We start from the raw sequence: 22,701 nt of genomic DNA, 5'->3' as shown, positions 1-22,701 counted from the left end.
AGGCTTTAAAAAATAAATAAATAAATAAGAGTTATTATGTATGAAGTACCTTATCTATAAATTTCATATAATAAAAGGTAACCATTCATAAAACACTAGGCCATTCACTATGTGCCAGGAACTATTCAAAGCAATTTGCATATATAAACTTATTTAATCCTTACAACTACTACCTTAAATTCACCTAACTGATAGTGAAATTGAAACAGAGAGATCTTTAATAACTTGCCAAAAGTCATACAGCTAGCAAATAGCAGAGCCAGGATTTGAACATGTGCGTTCCAGAGTTCATGTTGATAACCACTATTCAAACTGTCTCTCATTAGATAATCACATTGTGTGTGTGTGTGGGGGGGTTTAGTCCTTATAGTTAACACTATATGGTTAAGTACTTTTAACTTCTTTTCTCCTCAGCTGCAAAAATGAAGATAAGAGAATAAGAAACTTGCTAAAGGACCCACAACTAAGAAGTAACAGTCACTTGCTTTTCTTTCTTTTTTTTTTTTTAAAGATTTTATTTATTTATTTGACAGAGGGAGAGAGAGATCACAAGCAGGCAGAGAAGCAGGCAGAGAGAGAGGGGGAAGCAGGCTCCCTGCCGAGCAGAGAACCCCACGTGGGGCTCGATCCCAGGACCCTGGGATCATGACCCGAGCCGAAGGCAGAGGCTTAACCCACTGAGCCACCCAGGCGCCCCGTCACTTGCTTTTCTTAACCTTAGTAGATTAGATCAATAATAATTTTACAAAGAATAGATACATCACTCACATAGTGACAGTAATAAATGTTAGAAATGTCCCTAATATTAATTATCTAATAATTCTGACATCACTAGGAATTTGAATTATTCAGAAAACATTTAAAAATATTTAAAACATTTAAAAATTTAGAACTATATCATCTTCCACATATGAATTTAGAATCCATATCACCCTCATTATATTCTACTCATCAGAGAAATAGTTTAAAAACAAAAAACAGGGGCGCCTGGGTGGCTCAGTGGGTTAAGCCGCTGCCTTCGGCTCAGGTCATGATCTCAGGGTCCTGGGATCGAGTCCCACATCGGGCTCTCTGCTCAGCAAGAAGCCTGCTTCCCTCTCTCTCTCTGCCTTCCTCTCTGTCTACTTGTGATCTCTCTCTGTCAAATAAATAAATAAAATCTTAAAAAAAAAAAAAAAACAAAACAAAAACCAAAAAACAAAAAACCTCAATCTCCACTGTATTCTTGGAGCCAATCTCCATAAATAGAACCATTTTATTACTTACACTAACGTGAGGGGCCTAAGTAAAACATGTACCTTTTCTTAGATTTTTTAATGTATCTCAATCTCAATAAAATTTCATATCAAATTATACACTAAGTATGTCTCTAGTTCATTAAGTGAAGTTTCTCTCAGTTCCTTTACCCAATAAAGAGGCTAAAAGTTTAGAGATTTAAAAAAGAGAGTTATCAAGACTTCCATCTTCAAAAAGTTCACAAATTCCAGACCAACTCCATAAATATGAGTAAGTCGTTAGCCCATAAGAACAAAGCCACTTACTGCTAATGATGATGTGCTAGTCAGACGACTCATTACATGCTGGTCATTGCTGGAAGGACTTCTTCCCTCCACTGAGCTTTGGGATGTCATAAGGGCCCTTCGCAGAGCTCTTTTTGGAGTTTTTGAAAAAGAGAATGCTCTTGTAACCTAGAGATAAAAGGAGTTACAATTAATTAAGCATAGATAAATTTAATACAATTGATGAGAATATAAACAATGCCAAATATACATGACGTTTTTCTACAAATGGTAGACGGCAGAATTAGAATTTCTTTGGACAAAACTGTGTGAGAAGATGAAGTACTATATTGCAGACTATTCCACCATGCACTCATAAAGCACTATAGCCCAAAGGGAGAAAGAAAACAGGCTGGAAAAACCTGGCCTGGAAAATTAGAAACCTGGGTTTTTATCGGATTCTGCTAAAATTTGGTTGTGAAATCTTTAGTCCAAGGCCACTTGAACCTCAAGTTATTTATTAAAAAAGTGAAAGAGCTCATTTGACATTATTCAACATGTTTATCTAGTATACATTAAATGCTGGGAGATACAAAAATGGTTAAATAAAGTAGAAGGCCTCCCCTCGAAAACAATAACAAAAAATTGTAGATCATGACTGCAAATTTTGCCCGAACTATTAAAATTCTAGTTCTACTTTTAAGAAGTCTCATTACATGGAGTGCCTGGGTGGCTCAGTCAGTTTTCTGACTTGATTTTGCCTCAGGGTAGTGAGTTCAAGCCCCATATTGGGATCCATGCTGGGTTTGGAGCCCAATTTAAATGAATAAATAAATACCCCATTGCCAACATTCTTACATAGTCCTCAACTCTGATAGGGTAAGAAGGGAAGTGATCTTCATCATTAGGAAACTAAAACATACTTATGATCAAGAATAGATCCCAGGTCTCCTGATTCTGTCAGTGCCCATTGCCAAAAAATATCTGAGGCAATATTTAAGATGAATGTACACATATCTACATCTAAACGACCACCAGTACATTTATAGTGAAGCATGGGGCATAGAAGCATCACTATAACAAGAATGGGAGGGATAACAAGTTGTTATAATTACTGAGCAAAAGAATTTGCTGAACTAGAACTATTATCTCTATGCGCCATTTCCTAGAACCAAGAAAACAGCTCTGTTAGACTATCCTTATACTGGTATTTATGGCAATATTATTTTAGTATACTCTGAAAAATACACTTTGGAGATATGTTAAATAATAAGCTAAGACTCACCTTTTTTGAAGTCTTTTTAATTGCTCTAGATGCTCTACTCAATGTACTGTCCATATCTTTAGTATTTACTTCAAAGGATTCTGGATCAGCACTATAGATAAGATTCTCCTGTTGAAAAAAATAAACCTTTTTTATTATTTTAAAATAAATCAGTAAAACAAAATAAAAATACACAACTGTTTCTAAAATCAAGGCTCTAAGCACATGGGAGTATATACAAACGAAGCTACTCAGGCTTTTTATATGCTTGACATAATTTCAACTCTTAAGTGTACTAATTTAAGGAGAATAAAAAATTAGCATTCACTAAATGAAAAATACATTCCAAGGACTATGGACACCAAAGCAACTGAAACAAGAACTCAATATAAAATCTTTTTAACAACCTTAAAACCAACAAGTTAGAACCTTAGTGGACATAATGCTTCAGTATAAAGTCTGCTATAAAACCAATATCAAGAAACAATTTCCTTGAGATTATCTCAAATTAAAACTTAGACTTTTTCCTTTTTCCTTTCTCCTCAACCAATATCTAGATGGATTCTAAATTGGAGGTTCTGAATCTGTGATCATCCTAGGAGTGCTAATGGATAGAAATAGGAGGTAGGCAACCTCCCTGAAATCCTGTGCAAAATTCTGTGTGTTCATAAATGCAAAGGTCAGTTTTCTGAGGAATAGGTTTGTAGTTTATGTTACATTCTAAAAGGAGTCAAAGAGTTCATATAGGCCAAGAACACTGATCAAAATTAACCTTAAATGAGACAACTAATTTCCAAGTAATCCAAAATATCACTTGCTCAAATTACATCTGGACTTTTCGAAAAAAGCAGGGGAGACAAAATGTTTTTGCATACTCCTATAACCAATCTGCACTTTAAATTTATAAATCTAGGTCATGAATCAAGTTTCCCCACTAGTCTAGCACTATTGAGACTATCCTCCACCACTGTCATTCTGTGGCTAGAGAGAATTTAATACAACCTTGTGAATATTGGTTTTTCTGAAGATGTTCTCATATGCAAAATGTAGAAAATATCTGCATATTTAACCCACAGGAATTATGAAACAAAACAATGCACAGTAGTTCTTTAAAATAAAATGTTAAACCCCCCTGCAAACAAATAGTCTTAAAAATCATACTCTACAGTTTGCTTGTTTTGGCTCTCTACCATTGACATCCACATAGACAGGCTTGATTTCGCCAAAGCTTCTTAAAACAAGCAAATTCACCATGCCTATTCCAGACCCTCTCTTTCCACTTTGTCCATTTGCTTAAAGACTGTCACTTATCTAATTCTGATGAGGTAATATTACTTGCAATCATCAGTAATTTTTAAAAATATTAATATTTTTCCTGTAAAAAAAAATTCCATTATAGAAAAAAATTTTTTTTTAAGATTTTATTTATTTATTTGACACAGAGAGAGAGATCACAAGTAGGCAGAGAGGCAGGCAGAGAGAGAGGGAGAACCAGGCTCCCTGCTGAGCAGAGAGCCGGATGCGGGACTCGATCCCAGGACCCTGAGATCATGACCTGAGCTGAAGGCAGAGGCTTAACCCACTGAGCCACCCAGGCGCCCCCATTATAGAAAATTTTAAAGAAAAATTTAAAAATAAGAAAATTACCCACTGTTATGCCCAAGTTTTCATGTCCGAGAGACCACCAAGGAGCCAACACCGATGCAATCACATGAGGGTTTATTTGACAAGCTTAAGCTTGGGCCCAAGTATACCCGACACAGCGGAGTAGGGACTTGGACCCCGAACTGGATTACAGTCAGAGTTTTTAAAGGCAGAGTGGGGGTGGACTCGGCAGTAGATAATTGGGCCACGACTGCTGGCTCAGCAGTAAGTGAGGACAAAGGGGATGTTCAGAAGGGCTATCAGGGTAAAGAAGACTGTCAGGATATTGGAGGCCTGGTTATTATCAAGTCAAGGCTGTTCTCCCGCTGAAGAGGCACTAACATGACGACAATTGGGAGTTTCCTGGTGGAATGTCACATTTCTCCTATCAAGTGTTCTTGTTAGTGAGATTTAGGTTTAGCTTTGTTTCCATTTTCTTCAGCCTCAGCCTCCTTCAATTTTATGGAGGGGAGGGCGATGTTAGGGCTTGAGGAACTGAGTTACTTGTAAATCTCCAGGACATCTGTAAACCAAGGGAGACTCCTGTCTTGCAGGACTGTGATCTCTGCAAGCTAACTATTTGTTTTTCTTGGCCTCCACACCCACAAATGTCCTGATCATTTGCTATTTACATTTACACACACTTCTTACATATATTTTTATATGCAAAAATGTTTTATTTTAACAAAATTTGAGTGGTTCTATTCAGTTTTATATCTTATATTTTTCAATTAGCTGTATATTATGGTTTTCCACATCATTAGATACTCAAAGGAATTACTATTAATGAACAGATGATAAAAGTCTCTTCTGATTATTTGAGAATTAATTTTATCATTTCATTATTTTCTAACACAAAATGCCTCTACTTTCTTCTCCTTAAGAAATAAATATCACGGGCGCCTGGGTGGCTCAGTTGGTTAAAGCCTCTGCCTTCGGCTCAGGTCGTGATCTCAGGGTCCTGGGATCGAGGCCCACATCGGGCTCTCTGCTCAGCAGGGAGTCTGCTTCCCTCTCTCTCTCTCTCTGCCTGCCTCTCTGCCTACTTGTGATCTCTCTCTGTCAAATAAATAAATGAAATCTTAAAAAATAAATAAATAAATATCACATCAGAAAAAAATAAAATACTTAGGAATAAACTTAATCAAAGAGATGAAAGACATACATTGTAAACTACAAAATGTTGTGGCTGAAAGGAATTAAAAAATACATGAATAATGGAAAAACATCCTGTGTTCATGAATTGGAAGATTTAATATTAACATGTCAGTACTACCCAAAGCAATCTACAGATTCGAGAAAATCCTTATCAAAATCCCAGCGACTTTTTGGCAAAGAAAAAAAAAATTTCATGACAAAATTCATATGCAATCACAAGGGGCCCCAAACAGCCAAGACAATCCTGGGGAAAAGGTACAAAGTTGGCACTCTCAAACTTCTTGGTTTAAAACCTACTACTAGGGACGCCTGGGTGGCTCAGTTGGTTGAGCAGCTGCCTTCGGCTCAGGTCATGATCCCAGCGTCCTGGGATCGAGTCCCGCATCGGGCTCCTTGCTCATCAGGGAGCCTGCTTCTCCCTCTGCCTCTGCCTGCCATTCTGTCTGCCTGTGCTTGCTCTCTCTCCCTCTCTCTCTCTCTGACAAATAAATAAATAAAATTAAAAAAAAAAAATAAAAACCTACTACTAAAGGGTGCCTGGGTAGCTCAGTTGGTTGAGCATCTGACTCTTGATTTCAGTTCAGGTCCTGATCTTGGGGTCATGGGATTGAGCCCCATGCAAGGCTCCTCCCTCAGCAGGGAGTCTGCTGGAGAATCTCTGCCCCTCCCTACACCCCACTCTCTTCTCTCTAAAATAAATGAATCTTAGAAAAAAAAAAAACCCACTATAATCAAAAAGGTACTGTATTGGCATTAAGATATAGAATAGAATGGAATGAAACAGAATGGAGAGCCCAGAAATAAACCCTCATATAATATGGTCAAATGATTTGACAAGGGCATTAAGATTATTCAATAGGAAAAGGACAGCCTTTTCAACAAAGATGCTGGGAAAACTAGATATCCACAGGCAAAAGAATAAAGTTGGATCCTTACCTTATACCACACACAAAAATTAATTCAAAATAGATCAAAGATCTAAATATAAGAACTAAAACTATAAAACTCTTAGAAGATAAGAATACATAGGTCAAAACCTTCAAGATACTAGATTTAACAGTACTATCTTGGATATAACACCACAGGCAGAGGCAACAAAAGAAAAACAAAAAAAAGAGATTTAATAAAAATTGGTAAGTGTTGTACAAAAGATTCTATCAACTCTATCAACTAAGGCAACAAAAGAAAAAAAAAGAGATTTAATAAAAATTGGTAAACATTGTACAAAAGACTCTATCAACTAAGCAATCCAACAGAACAGGAGAAAATATACATCATATAACTGACGTATCTGAGAAGGGATTAATATCCAGAATATATAGAGAATGCCTAAAACTCAACATCAAAGAAAGCAAAACAAGATTCAACATTCACCACCTACAACTACATTTTCTTACAAGTTTTTTAATGGTTTCACTTTTAACTCACAACTCTACCTATAAACTTATGTGGATATGAGGTTAGGATATATATCTAATTTTCCCTACGTATTCAACCAACTATCGTAGCACCATATGTTAACAATCTTATTAAATTGTTAAAGTACTATATTTATCATGTGTAAAGTCTTATTTCAAGGACATTTATCCTTTTCATTGCGCAGTAATGTTCTTATCATTGTAACTTTAAAAATATAATGTAATATCTCATAAAAGAAGTATAGTTCTTTACTTTTTTTATTATTGCTTTTTCTTTAAAAATTATCTTTGGAGTCATTCTGTGAAAATCCAGAAATTTCCTGTAGGATTTTATAAGAACTACAATGAATTGACATCCTTATGTTAGTCAGCATTCTCATTCAGGAACATCATAGATTTCTCTGCAAAGTATTATATAGTTTCCTTAAAATAGAAAACTTTCATTTATCTCTTACAAGGCTATTCCTAAATTTATACCAAGTTTTATTGGAAAGAGGGGTCTTCCTTTCCTATACCTTCTAGTTGGTTACTGCCAGCATAGAGAAAAACTACTGAAGGGCACCTGGATGGCACAGTCGGTTAAGCCTCAACTCTTGGTTTTGGCTCAGGTCATGATCTCAGGGTCATGAAATCGAGCCCTATGTTGGGCTCCACGCTCAGCGGGGAGTCTGCTGAGGACTCTCTCTCCCTCTGCTCCTGCCCCCCTCCAGCCAACTGCCATGCTCTCTCATGGGCTCTCTCTCTCTAAAATAAATAAGTCTTTAAAAAATAAAAAAGAAAAACTATTAATATATATCTATTTATGAGAAACTATGAGAAACAAAGCAGTCAGGACTGTGATTCAAGCTCTGCCTATCCCTGAGTCTTCCTTATCCCCATTCACATACACCTGTAAGGTTCTGCATTAAGATTTCCTACATCTTATAATAAAGGGATCACATTTCCTTCATTGCTGTACATATGACACCATAAACTAAGCACAGCTGTAACTTTAGTTTTATGAATTTGATTTTGTTCTCATTTCATTTTCAATTTTAGTTTCATTTCAAACTGGCTTTCATTCAATCAACAAACATATATTAAAAACCTATTTGATAGAAGTTTTTTTTTTTTTTAGATTTTTTTTATTTATTTGAGAGAGAGAGATTACAAGTAGACAGAGAGGTAGGCAGAGAGAGAGAGAGAGAGGGAAGCAGGCTCCCTGCCGAGCAGAGAGCCCGATGTGGGACTCGATCCCAGGACCCTGAGATCACGACCTGAGCTGAAGGCAGCGGCCCAACCCACTGAGCCACCCAGGCGCCCCTTGATAGAAGTTTTTTATGTTCCTAGATACAAAAGGAAATTCAGAAAAGGGATGTTTTGACACAAATATCTCTTCCCTCATGATGTTTTGTTTTCAAAATTCAAAGTAATTCATCAATGCTCACTCTCAATTGGTCAACCCAAGACATTTTTAAAAAATTAAACACTTAAGGGATGCCTGGGTGGTGAAGTCAGTTAAGTGTCAGACTCTCAGTTTTTGGCTCAGGTCATGATTTCATAGTTGTGAGATTGAGCCCCACAATGGGCTCCACGCTCAGCATGGAGTCTGCTTAAGATCGTCTTTCCCTCTCTCTCTGCTCCTCCTGCTCATGCGCACGCTCTCTCTCTCTCAAATAAACCTTGAAAAAAAATTAAACACTGAAAGATCCAATAGAATTAGGTGGGACACAATTAGAAGCTATAGGAGAATTAATTTAATAAAAGTGACTAGTTATAAAACTAACATCCATATCAAACATTAACCTACATACAAAACAACTAGAAAACAATTTAGCTAAAAGATCTCATTTATGAATAGAATTATAGATAGAAAATTACCTAAGAATACATCTAACCAGAAATCGATGTGTCTACACTCTTTTTTTCTGGAAAGATAGATGAAACTGTCAAAAGTTGCACTGCTGAAAAAAAGACTAGTGGGACAGGTGCATATGTTTTACTGGAGTATACTTCTGTCCATTTGATTTTTTCTTATGTGCAAATATTATTTTTCCATTTAAATTAGAGAGTAAAATTCACAATATGAATATAAAACGAAATCCCTAAGCAGTTGCTAATAAAGAAAAGAGATATTTTCCTATTGCTATCTTAACTATTATTAAGCATATAATAATAAACTTTGAACTGAAAAGAGAGCAGATGGCTTCCTGTTTTCTCTCAACAAACAAACTACTTCTAATTTGGTTAGGGTAGATATAGGGGGTCTTTTACATTTCTAGAAGCTCTGGGTTCAGAATGCCTGAAAGAGTAAGCACCTAGGTAGCTCTAGCGGCTGAGAAGACATATAGCTGTTTGCGAAGATATAAAGATGGAAACACTTCCTTTAGTTCTCTCTACGCAGAGAAAGGTAAATAGGGCAAATCACAGACAAAAATGTAAAGTAGGAGAAACTCTTCTTTATTATTCCAAGGTTTTTTTCTACTAGTCTTGTCTTATTAACAGTTCCCATTCTCTCTATTCCAAATATTAAAAAAACTTACTCTGGGCTTCCTGTCGTGACCTGGTCTTTTCCGAAGTTTTTCCTCTCTCGTCCCCACTCAGGCTTCTCTGACAGGCACTTCTGCAGAGGATTGGATACTGAGACTGTCTAAAGCCACAGGGAAATGGTGGGAAATTCACCATAACCATTGCCAGAAAGAGTGATTTATGGCTTTGTTCCTTTCTTAAGCTCTCAGCTTGGCTTCATACTACATCTTGTGTGAGCTTTTTATTCCTGAATCTTGGCTAAACTCCTCAGGCTTAACCTATTGGCCTCAAAAATAGTAGGCAATTGCACTACTCATCTACCTCCTCATTACCATAGTAATCGGTTATATACTCTTATAAACCTGATGAGTACCTCTCTACTCAACTCCATTTATACAATCCCAGGCAACTATGCTAAAAATCAACAGCAGAAGAAATACCAAGAAGACACCAGCCCAACCTTAAGAGATATTCCTATTAGTGAAGTAAATTAAATGTTCTTTCTTGCAGCCAAAGAACTTTATGTCAAAAAGCAAATTGTATGAAGACTAACATCAAGCATTTAAAGTTTTGATGAAATAATTTTGACCATAATTATTTTTACTATCTTTTATAATACCTAACACTGAAATGTAAAAAAAGTTGAACTTGTCTTAAGATTAAGTTCCATTGATATTATAAAATGTTCTCGAATATTAGAAATTAATAGAGTAAATAAAATACAGCATAACCACATACCAGACTTTTTAAAAAGTAATTATCAGTAAAAGCAAAGTCCCTCCAAATAAAAACTTTATTCTATTCCTCTAAATTAATCGTCTAAAAAAAACTTTACTCTTCTAAATTTCCAAAATAAAAATAAAATTTATGCTAGAACTAAAACTCACTTTTAATAACATACTAATATAATTCTAAAAACATTTCATGATTTACTCAACATATCTCAAGGATTAAAGGCTAGAAAGGGAAGGAGTTCTTCAGTAAGCCCCAAATTCACATGTATCTAAGACTCATTCTAAAGACAGATCTGCAAATTTTAAGATTAGAAAGTAGTAATTGGGGGCGCCTGTGGGGCTCAGTGGCTTAAGGCCTCGGCCTTCGGCTCAGGTCATGATCTCAGAGTCCTGGGATCGAGCCCTGCATCGGACTCTCTGCTCAGCGGGGAGCCTGCTTCCTCCTCTCTCTCTCTCTCTGCCTGCCTCTCTGCCTATTTGTGATCTCTGTCTGTCAAATAAATAAATAAAATCTTCAAAAAAAAAAAAAAGAAAGAAAGTAGTAATTGATTTCTCCCAATGAGAGACATATTAATTTCAGGAGAAATTAAATCTCAGCTACAAATTTATTCATGGGTGTTAATTCAAAAGAAATTTTCCAGCATTTCTGACATCTTGAGCTAATGAGCCCACACACGTGAGTTATCAGACCCTTTTTTCCTTAAGCTCTCCTCTCCTACTAGTCTTCAAACACAGATGCTAAAGAAAAAGTAACTAGTATCATGATGCCTCCCCTTAGCTTGTGCGTCAGTGATTTCCTCAAGCTCTATAATCATATTTACAGTTCAGAACGTCTGCTTTAGCCAAATTAAAATAGTACCAATAACAAATATTTATATTAGCAACTTATTATGTGTGGCTAATAACCAGCAGAATAATTTTAAGTACAAATCATAATAACTCCATTATAAATAACATTGGCTCAGAAACACAAACCCTCATATGTTCCACTTTCAGTCTATTATTCATGTAGCTAGTTCTTAAACTTGTAAACAGAATTTCTAAGAATGAATATTGCTACTGAAAAGTAGCCAGGTGATTTGACTAAAATATTAAAACTTGATTTTCTTAAAGAAATCTGAAGAATTAGTAAGCAGTAAAAGAACTGAACTGCAGCATTGGGCATTTAATTTTCAAATTACTTCCTCAGTAGGGGTAGTGGAAAAATAACATTGTTTAAATCCACTTGTTAATAAATTATACTTTTGATATTTGAGATTAGAAATCTGCAATGGCTTTAGAAAGCTACCATCTGGCCTTAGGCAATATATGAACCTTAAGAGTACGGACCATACATTTAAAGGCTACATGCTGGCAAGAGACCAAAAATACAAACCTAAGTATTCTGAGAGATAAAACTCTCAACAGATTAAAACTCTACTGTTAAATTCTAAAAAAACAGACAATGGGACACCGTATCCATGGGGAGAAAAGCTATACAAAAGCGTTTAACCAAGAATCGGAATACCTGGGTTCTAATGTAAGTTTTATGTTCTTGTCCCTAATGTCACAGGTAAAATAATGAGATTAGATTAGGTTTCATTTCAGCTTAAAATTTTTAAGTCATTTATAAATGAGCATGAAGAATGAAACAGTACAGAATAAGTCAGCTGTATTACTTTGACTTTTAATTAAGTAAGCTCCCATTGTTTAGGTAACCCAAAATTTGTAATAGGACAAAAACTACTGATTGAAAGAATCAAGAAAATTTTATCTTTACACTGTGTGTGTGTATGTGTGTTTATTTAGAAATCTTCAACAGGCAAATGTTATCAAATGGTAAGATATCAACTCAGGGCTTTTAAAAATTTACTCTATGTAGTATTTTAAATGTGGGAAAGAACTCAACTGAAGTCAGTGAGAATATCTCAATTTACAAAATATTTCTTAGTAACAAAATTTCACAACTTGAAAGAATTTTGTGATTTAAGTATAAATCAGGACATAGTTAAACATTTGCTGCCATCTTGTGGCTAATGTATGAAATTTTTCCATTAGCTGTTTATATTTTAGTTCCAGAATTATTAGCCATCCTATGGCTAGTAATTCAGTAGATTATTTTACGGAAATTTTTCCATTGAGAGCACTTCAGTATTATGGTTATAAATTTGGAAAGAACTACATAAGCCATCTAGTCTGACATGATAAATGTAGGAGTAATTTCTACAATAGGCAGTCACTATACTACAAGAATCCATTTTGTATATGCATTCTTAGAGAGCTGTGAAAAAAAAAAAAATCCTCCTAACAATGAGCATTTTGTAAGCTTTCTAACAAAAGCTGTCTCCATCATTTTTCAAGCTAGTACTGTTGTATGCACTAGCCTTCTGTGAACCTTTTTGTGGAACAATCTTTTATTTATAACAACATATTGTTGGCCCATAGAAATTAAAAAAACAAAAACAAAACCAAATCGTGCCGGATGAAGTGTTCTATAAATGACAACTAGGACAAAGTAGTCAATCTCAGGATTTTATTCTTTGGTTTTCCCTGTCAAAAACTGAAATCTCAGGTGCCTGGGTGGCTCAGCCATTAGCATCTGCCTTCAGCTCCAGTCATGATCCTAGGGTCCTTGGATCGAGTCCTGCATCAGGCTCCCTGATCAGAGGAGAGCCTACCTCTCTGCCAACTTGTGCTCTCATCCTCTCTCTCTTTCTCTCTCTCAAAAATAAATATATAAATAAAATATGTTAAAAAAAAAAAAAAGAAAAACATTTAAATCTCCTCATTAAAAAAAAAGGTCTGTTAATTGTTCTCAACATTTAAGGAGGTTTTAGTCAAATATTATGTACTCTATAAACCACTAAAATTATACCTCAATAGTCTTCAAGATCAGACTTAACTATGATAAAATAATATTCCAACAGGAATGTCCAAGGTAAATTTCCATTATAGTGCTACTGTACTGAAAAGGGTTGTTTATCAATACATTCTCCTCTATCTATGTCATTGTACAAGGACAAAAGAGTCTATACCTATCACGTCTCTCCCATATATAATGAAGAAAATATATCAAATTATCTCTTAAGGGATCTAGATTTCATCCAAGATCTCCTATAGGCTCTCTGATATCTGTGAGTCATTTAACTTTAGTAATTTGATTTTCTCATGTATCTGCATGTTAAACTGTGTAAGATAATTATATTTTCATAATGGTATTTGATTTTCAGAGGTTGGGTTGAGAAAACCGGATTGGCAACTTGCCGAACAGAAAAAACAACTTGCTACAACTCATCTATTGCTTTCAATAAGATAAAAGACTAGAACAAGATGCCCTCTATTTTACAAAGAGCCAGGTCAAAGAGCACCAATAAAAATCTAAGGGTACATCAGAACAAGTCCCAAAAGCCTCACTCAGTCAGAAAGGCACAGGAGCTATTAGGCTTTGAGGACCTATCTGTAAGTTAGGGACTCAAAATGTCCGTGTGTCTATATTTTTAAAAATCTTTTCCAAAACAACTTTTTAAACCAGTTTTCCTCAATTCATGTAAAACTAAAACTCTCCTACATTCATAATCACCGAGTCATCAGAAAGGTACAGGGTTAGTCTGAATGCATTGCAATGAAGTTAAAACTTTCATTTTAATAGTTGTTTAAGAACTTACAGCGTCCGCTTTACAAATGGTATTGGCTACATGTCGACATAGCATCTTTAACCAGTTTTCTTTTGGAAGTTCCTCTGATGTCATCTGGAAACTGAGCAGCACATTTGCCCGCTCTGTTGGTGGCCTCACAAGCAAGGCAAAAGCATTATGGCAATCTAAGGTTCCAGAATAAGTATAAACATTAAGTGTTACTCCTTAGAAATGATAGATTTATTTAAGCTTAGTTTCTTCAGAGCAATAAAGTTCCAATAAAATTATCTCTTCTCCACCCTTTTCATCCCTCTATTTTTTTTTTCCCAAGGAGATCCTTCTATCCCTCTATTTTTAACTGGACAAAGAACATCCATATTACATTGAAACACTGGTAAAAATTATAATAGTAAGTACCATGTAAGAAACCAACAATGAAATTTACTGACATTAAGTAGTATTTTCTATGAAATTTAATATTTTCTATGAGATAGTTTTTTGAATTAAATTATATCATTTCTTAGAATTCCTGAATTTAAGTTTTAAATTAAAATGGTATAAGATTAATTTGGTAACTTAAATCAAGTTCAAAGAAATAAAATATCCAAATATCAAAACTGTTACAAAATGTTTTTGGACCAAAATGCTAAAACAGAACCTATTTTAAATAATAATTATAATCTATAAGTCAAATCCAAAAATATGGAGGTGATTTAAATAAAGGCACTATTATAACCCTTAATAAATCCAGAATTTGACAACCAAATCAAGATAACAATATAAGTTGCTGTTCAAGTTTTCTTTGGTTCTCATAAACTTCAAAGTCTTCCATTATTAGTGGGCGGGATCAGTAATGGAACCAGCTTACACCATAAAAACATTATGTCTAACATCTAAAATATGGTCATACACACACATCACCAGATGCCAACTAACCAGATGATACTGGTTTTGGTAGGTATAAACTTTTGCTAATTTCAGGCCTTCAGAGAATCTCCCTAACACTATCAAGCTTGAGTAGAAACTCTCCTTAATACACATTTGACCCATGTTAATTCTACCATAGTTACTTTGGGTGCATTTATTCAAGTACTTCTTTCCTGGCCATATCCTAAACATATTTCTAGCAATGCAGCCATTGCTGACAGGGAAGGAATAAGATGCAGAGTACAGGCAATAGACGTGATTTCTTTTGGATTCTGAAGGAATAAAAGTAAGTTTTGTTGTGGTAAGAGGCTAGATTAAGGCACTATCTTTTTTTTTTTTTTTAAACTTTCACATCATTTATTTTAAAGATTTTATTTATTTATTTGACAGAACTCACAAGTAGGCAGAGAGGTAGGCAGAGAGAGGGGAAAGCAGGCTTCCTGCTGAGCAGAGAGCCAGATGTGGGGCTCCATCCCAGGACCCTGGGATCACGACCTGAGCTGAAGGCAGAGGCCCAACCCACTGAGTCACCCAGGTGCCCCTAGGGCACTATCTTGACACAGAACCATTTAAAAGCTACTTTATCCCTTAAGGGATGGAAGATATCCCACAGGTTGAGAGAGCATTTTCATTTAAGAAAAGTAAGATATCAAGTAGGTTCCTAGAGAAGAGTGGGGATAGATGTCTAAGAAAAATTACAAAAACTAACCAACTGTATTTAAAGATAATTTACCAGTTTAGGAGTGCCTGGGTGGCTCAGTTGTTAAGCATCCAACACTTAATTTCAGCTCAGGTCATGATCTCAGAGTTGTGAGATCAAACCCATGTCAGGCTCCAGGCTCAGTGGCGAGTCTGCTTGAGATTGTCTCCCTCCCCTTCTCTCTGCCCCTCCCCCAGCTCACACGCTAGCACTCTCTCTCTCTCAAATAAATAAATCTTTAAAAAATAAAAATAAAAATAAGTGATCCGAAGGGGCACGTGCACCCGAATGTTTATAGCAGCAATGTCTACAATAGCCAAACTATGGAAAGAACCTAGATGTCCATCTATAGACGAATGGATAAAGAAGATGTGGTATATATACACAATGGAATACTACGCAGCCATCAAAAGAAAAGAAATCATGCCATTTGCGACGACGTGGATCGAACTAGAGGGTATCATGCTTAGCGAAATAAGTCAATCGGAGAAAGACAACTATCATATGATCTCCCTGATATGAGGGAGAGGAGATGCAACATGGGGGGTTGAGGGGGTAGGAGAAGAGTAAATGAAACAAGATGGGATTGGGAGGGAGACAAACCATAAGTGACTCTTAATCTCACAAAACAAACTGAGGGTTGATGGGGGGAGGGGGTTGGGAGAGGGGGGTGGGGTTATGTATATTGGGGAGGGTATGTGCTATGGTGAGTGCTGTGAGGTGTATAAACCTGGCGATTCGCAGACCTGTACCCCTGGGGATAAAAATATATGTTTATAAAAAATAAAAAAAAATTAAAAAATAAATAAATAAAAAATAAATAAATAAAAATAAAAATAAAAGGAGAGTTTATCAGTTTAAAACAAAAAAACAACTCAAAAACAATGAATAAAATTATTTTCATTTGCCAACAGTTTATCCAGTGAGCATACCTTCTGTTTCTCTTATGTCCAGTACCTTCTTAATTTGAGAAAGAGGCATTAGATGAATATGCTTAAGAGAAGCTGGGGGTCGGGTATGGCCAGGAGGACTCCTAAAAGTGCCAATAACCTTGTGTCGTTTTCTTGCTATCTGATTACAGAAAAAAATAATATGAATGAAAACAAAGACCAAATACATAAAAATGATAATAATCACATAAATTTACATGAGATCCATTTGACAATTAGTCATTCCAGAATTACTCTGTGATAAAAAGCAGAGTTACCATGTGACAAATTCATACAGGCATGTAATTGTGTAACAGAAATGCTCATGTATGTACGAGAAGAATGTTAAAAGTCAGGAAAACAGACCAAAGAAGAAGACCTATGCAAAAGGTCCCAGAGGTGTGAAATAACTTAGAAGCACTTTGAGAGGGAACAGCATTGAAGGACAGAGGAATCTTCAACAAAAAGCCTTGAGTTCAGAAAGGGGAATAGTTGCTCTGGATCTTGGTCTCAGGTTCAAAAGAATCGATTTTAGTTTAAGAGCAGAATTCACAATGATCTCAGATCCTGTACAAGACATTGAAGACAAAAGAGTAAAAAACACAGAAATGGTTCTGGGTCTCGTGATATTTACATACCATTGAGAAAGAGGCAGAGTAAAGAACTAACTAAACAATACATTATGCAAATGATACAAATTATAATCTCAAGGTGCAGTGTTAAGATTAACTTTACCTAAACTAGGAATTCCTGCAAGAGAAAGAGATAGGTAAAGTAACTCAGGGGAAGACAGGAGTAAAATCAGAAAGGACCCTGTGATTCATAATGTACTGAATTCTGTGAATTTTCTAAGGTCTTTAAATTTATTTTTTTCATTTCCATGAAAGTCTAGTGTACTATTTTGCTTTTTTAGAAGAACATCTTTTTTGAGGTCATAATCATCAACTGAAAGACATTAACACAAAATGATTTAGGATAAGTTAATTAATGAATTGAGATTGGTCATCATCATGAATGATAAAGTCTGGCTAAAAATGCAAAAGACAATCAATATCATATTCACACTGAAGCAGAAATAGGATATGGATCTATGTTACATTATCAAATATTAAAATTTACATTAACATAGGAAAAATAAGCAATAAAGATTTTCTTTAGGTAATTTCCACTATAAATCTGAATATACATTTAAATCAACTTGGCTAAGCAAATAATTTTAAAGTTCATTTTTTTTTAAAAGAAAAAACAATAACAAGTACCAATAGTGATGACACAAATGCTAGCACATCAAAGTAAAAATTCAAAGCACAGATAAAATATAAAAATACATGTCTGTAAATCCTCTATCAGCTTAGCTTCAGTAAAACATCAACTGTCAAATTTAAGAGAGGTCAATTTAGATCTTTATCCATTTTAAATGTTTCTAACTTTTATCATATTCTTCACTGCAAATTTGCTAAGGGTTTGGTTTTATTTTGTTTTTTTAAACAAGCTAAGGAATAAAAGTTTAGAATTATAAATCTTGAAGTCTAAATTGAATGTTGGGGATAGAGCTCTTTCGGTTAATATGATTCTGAGAGAGAGAGCTAAGATACATAGAACAAAAAGTCAGTGGACTTAAGGTAAAAGAAATATGAAACTGGAATATCACATAATGAACTCAGAAGCTACAGGGAATAACCAATGACAGAAATTAAAGTGGCAGGTAAGTCGATGAGCCAGTTATAGAAAACTTCATGGAATTTGAAGACATATGACCAAAAATTTAAAGTAAACCACAACTCTGTCAAGATTAAGAGGATAAAACCCAGAATAGATTGGCAAAGAAGTACAGACAATGGAGCCAGTTGACCTGGGAACTTCAATGGGAAAAACCAAAAACGGGATTTTAAGAGAAGTTAATAAATAGAAGTACTGAGCAACTATGTACAGTAAAACCCCACTGGAAATTGACTTCACCCAGCCCCTGTTCTCCAAAAGCAGGCTGAAGTTCTCCTCATGGGGGTGACAAGTAGTTCAAAATTATCTGCCTCATGATTTTTTATGACTTTTTCAGTTCAGGGTATGGTCAATTATGTGTAGTATTTTCACTGTCTTTTGTGACATTACTGACCAATATAAATATCGTTTTTTATTAACCTCACTACAACAAAACTCTGCATTTAACACAAATCAAGTTTTGGTGAAATTTTATTATACCTGTAACTGCACATGGTTGGTTCTTTAGAATTCCCTTGTATTTTATACTTTAAATAATAATATACATAAGAGGGCAGCACTTCTAGAGAAGTAGAAAAGCATAAAAGGAAGAGGTACAGACTTTAAAGAAAAAGGAAACCCATCAAATCACTGCAGTGAAAGCAACAGCAAGTTACCCAATAACAGAAATGTCAAAAGTCTTCTGGTTAGTATTTGTTTTCAAAATACACAGGTATTTGTTTTTTTTCTGAGATAAAGGAAAATACACATCTTTATATCTTCCATTAGACTGTTTAGTTGTTTAAAAATACTATTAAGAAAAGAGTTGGAAAAGCACACAAAGATGATTCAATTTGCCCACATAATTAATATGTGGGAAATACCTGAATAGAGGAGAATTTTAAAATTAAAATCATTGCACCCCATCTGATACACCAACCACTCACCCTAAAATGGGCTGTTTTAAGCAAAAATCAGGGATCACAATTCATAGTAGTAAATAATCACATTATCCCACTCATCAACAAAATATAGGCTCCCTCTTCGCTTGAAAAATCTACTTAAATTTCAAATTATTTTGTGGATCTTGAACAAACATACATAGAAACAAGAAGTTCCTAAAATTCTTAACCTAAGCATTTATTAGCATGAAAATAAACTAAATTTTTCATTTTGACTTGTATTTTAAGTCATGAAAATTTATCACACTTCCTAGTATTGGCCTTCTCTAAAAGCAGTCTATTAATAGTATTAAACCAACAAGCGGTCTCAAAAAACTGATTACATTAACTTTACTTTAACTTGTATTTTATACTTCAATCAAAGCTTGGCTTTAAATATTCAGGCAAGTCACATAAATCAGCAGTTTATTATACTACATTAAGTACAAATTTACCTCCAGGCAGTCATTGAAGAGAAAGAGAGTTACTTGCTCTCCTCTGTCACAGGGGTGTTCACCTAGAGAAATTGTTTCAACTCGCTGGACTAAGCTTCGGTGAGAAGACAAAAGATTAGCCTGTATAGAATGAAAATATTAGTAAAAGCGATCACTTGGTAGTAATCTTTTTAAAGTTACCATTTAAAAGAAAATGGTGCCGGGCACCTGAGTGCCTTAATTGATTAAGCATCTGGGTCTTGATTTTGGCTCAGGTCATTATCTCAGGGATCAAGCCCCACGCTGGGCTCTGAGCTCAGTGAGGACTCTGCTTCAGATAACTTTCTCTCCCTCTCCCTCTGCCCTTTCCCACCTTCCAGAATAAATAAATTTTAAAAAGAAAAAAAGGAAAAGAAAAAGATGGTGCCAAAATTCTGTTCATATTTAAAATACAGAATCTAAATAATAAAAATAAATTGACACTCATCAAAAATGCATACTTACTGGGCATCCATCTACTTCATAAACAACATCAAAAATTTGCTTTTGGGCTTCTGTTTTTCTCTTATCCTCGTTAATATGGCTGAAAAATTAATAAGTTTAGTTTTAAAACTTCAACTTTTAAAACTTAATAAAATAGGAAAACTGCATACATCTCAAGTCACAAAAAAAGATCTTCCATGTGAGTCTATCTTAATTTTGACAACTGAATCAGTTAAGATATTTCCCAACAGTAGCCAACTATATTTAAAAAATTCCATAGAATCCTTCAGAAAATTGTTTTACTATCTTCTTTTATATTATTTTTTTTATTATACCCACGATATACTTCCTAAAATACAATAAACCCATACAAACTTTAGGTTAATAGAAGTTCTAAATCTAAGTTCAGTTAAGATTTTATGTAGGTTATTCCTAAGTCATATGCTAATTATTTTATTGAAACAAAAACTAAGACTACTACTTCCATATAAGATGAATTAAGAAGGAAAGGATACAACTTCTTCCTGAAACAACTAAAAAACCATCAAGATATAAAGAAACAGGGTTGGGGCGCCTGGGTTGCTCAGTTAAGCATCCAACTCTTGATTTTGGCTTAGGTCATGATCTCAGGGTCCAGAGATCAAGCCTGGCTCCACTCCATGCTGTGTGTGGAGTCTGCTTAGGGTTCTCTCTCTCCCTTTCCCTGTGCTTCAGTCATACCCCTAACCCCCCACCCTCACCACGCACAGGGTGCTCTCTCTCTCGAAAAAGAAAGAGAGAAAAGGAAAGGAAAGGAAAGGAAAGGGAAGGGAAGAGGGGGTGTCAAGACACTAGGAAGTCAATTCTGTGAGACAGGAGACAAATAAGGCAAACCCAATTTAATGCTGTCTATAAAAGACACACTTTCATATAAATAGGCCAAAAGCTAAATGATAGAAATACTCTACCCAATAACAACAAAATACACATTCTTCTCAAGTGTATATGGACCATTTTCCAGGTTAGGCCATAAAATAGGCCTCAAAAATTCTGAAAGGATTGAAATAACACAAAGCATCTCCTCCTACAACAACAGAGTAAAATTATAAAATAAAAGGAAATTTGGAAATTCACAAGTACGGTGGAATTAAACAGCACACTCCTAAATAACCAATGGGTAAGAAGAAATCAAAAGGAAATTAGAAAATCCTTAGGGAGAAGACAAAAACACAACATACAAAACATACAGCATGCAACTAAAGCAGTACCTATACATTTATAGCTATAAATGCACATATAATAAAAAAAATTCAAATCAATAACCTAAACACATTAGGTTATATTGATTTAAGACTCCGCTCTGAGCAATGGGGAGAAAAACAAAGTAAATCTAGTGCAAGCAGAAAGAAATCATTGAATAGAAATTACTGAAATAGAGAATACAAAAAATAACTGAAAAATGAACAAAATTATTTACTTCTTTAAAAGATTGACAATATTGATAATCCTTTAGCTAGACTGGCCAAGAAAAAAGAAAAAAAGAAGACACAAATTACTAAAATCAGGAATAAAAGATGGGACAGCACTACCAACCTTACAGAAATAAAAGGGATTATGAGAAAACTATGGACAACGCCAACAAATTAGATATCTTAGCTGTAATAGACAAATCCTACAAAGACACAAACTATAGAAACTTGCTCAAGAAGAAATTAAAAGTCTGAATAGATCCATAACAATAATTTCAATTAGTGATTTTTAAAGCCTAAATGGCTTCACTGATGATTTCTACCAAACACCTAAAGAATTAGTACCAATTCTTCCCAAGTTCCTCCAAAAACCAAAAGAAGGTAACTTTTCAAAGTAGTCTCTAAAACCAGTATAAGCCTGATACCAAAGCCAAAAGACATCACTAGAAAATTATAGACCAACATCCCAAATGAATATAGACACCAAAACCCTCAACGAAATACTAGCAAACCAAATCCAGCAACATAAAAAAATATACGACCCCAGGAAATACAAGCTTGAGTAAACAAGCAAAAATCAATAAATGTAATACACCACACCAAGAGAATAAAAGGCAAATACTACATGATCACTTAAAAAGACAGAAAAAGCATTTGACAAAATCCAATGTCCTTTCAGGATAAAAACACTCAACGAACAAGAAATAAATAAGGACTTCCTCAATCTAACAAAGGCAATCTATAAAAGTCCCAAAGCTACCATTATACTCAGTAGTGAAAAACTGAATGCTTTACCCCTAAAATCAGGAATAGGGCAAGAACAGGATGTTCACTCTCACCACCTCTGTTTAACATTGCTGTGGAGCTTCTGGCCAGGGCAATCATCACATGAAAAAATGCTCAACATCATTTGTCATTAAAGGAAACACAAGTCAAAACTACAAAGAGATATCAATGGATATACACATCTATTGAAATTTCACAAATTAAAACAACTAACATCTGAGAGTTGGTAAGGACATGGAACCCCTGAAATTCACCATATACTGATGGTAGGAATGTGAAATAGTACAACTACTTTGGAAACAGTTTGGTAATTTCTTAAGTTATACATACACCTACTAGTTGACCTACTCATTCCTACCACTAGGTATTTATCCAAGAGAATGGAAAGCATATATTCATACAAAGACCTGTTCACAAATGTTCATACCAGCTTTATTTGTAAGAGTCAGAGATGGGGGAAACAATCAAAATGTCCACCAACACATAAAAGCATACATCAGTTGTGGTACATCCATA

At 34.9% G+C, this 22,701-nt stretch overlaps 1 protein-coding gene and 1 pseudogene across 1 annotated transcript in view; one reads left to right on the top strand and one right to left on the bottom strand.

Annotated features, from left to right (window-relative positions):
* Positions 1 to 22,701, bottom strand: part of ECT2 (epithelial cell transforming 2) — a 63,238-nt gene that overhangs the window by 617 nt on the left and 39,920 nt on the right. Inside the window, 6 exon segments of the mRNA XM_047730645.1 lie at positions 1,542 to 1,688; positions 2,785 to 2,892; positions 13,870 to 14,024; positions 16,399 to 16,537; positions 19,490 to 19,609; positions 19,973 to 20,051. Coding sequence (XP_047586601.1) covers positions 1,542 to 1,688; positions 2,785 to 2,892; positions 13,870 to 14,024; positions 16,399 to 16,537; positions 19,490 to 19,609; positions 19,973 to 20,051 — 748 coding nt within the window.
* Positions 9,629 to 10,631, top strand: LOC125100474 (phosphatidylinositol N-acetylglucosaminyltransferase subunit P-like; annotated as a pseudogene).

This window comes from Lutra lutra, chromosome 1 (genome assembly GCF_902655055.1).
Source record: "Lutra lutra chromosome 1, mLutLut1.2, whole genome shotgun sequence".
NCBI classification, from domain to species: domain Eukaryota; kingdom Metazoa; phylum Chordata; class Mammalia; order Carnivora; family Mustelidae; genus Lutra; species Lutra lutra.
Note: the sequence above shows the minus strand (reverse complement) of the source record. Positions and strands in the feature narration are given on the sequence as shown.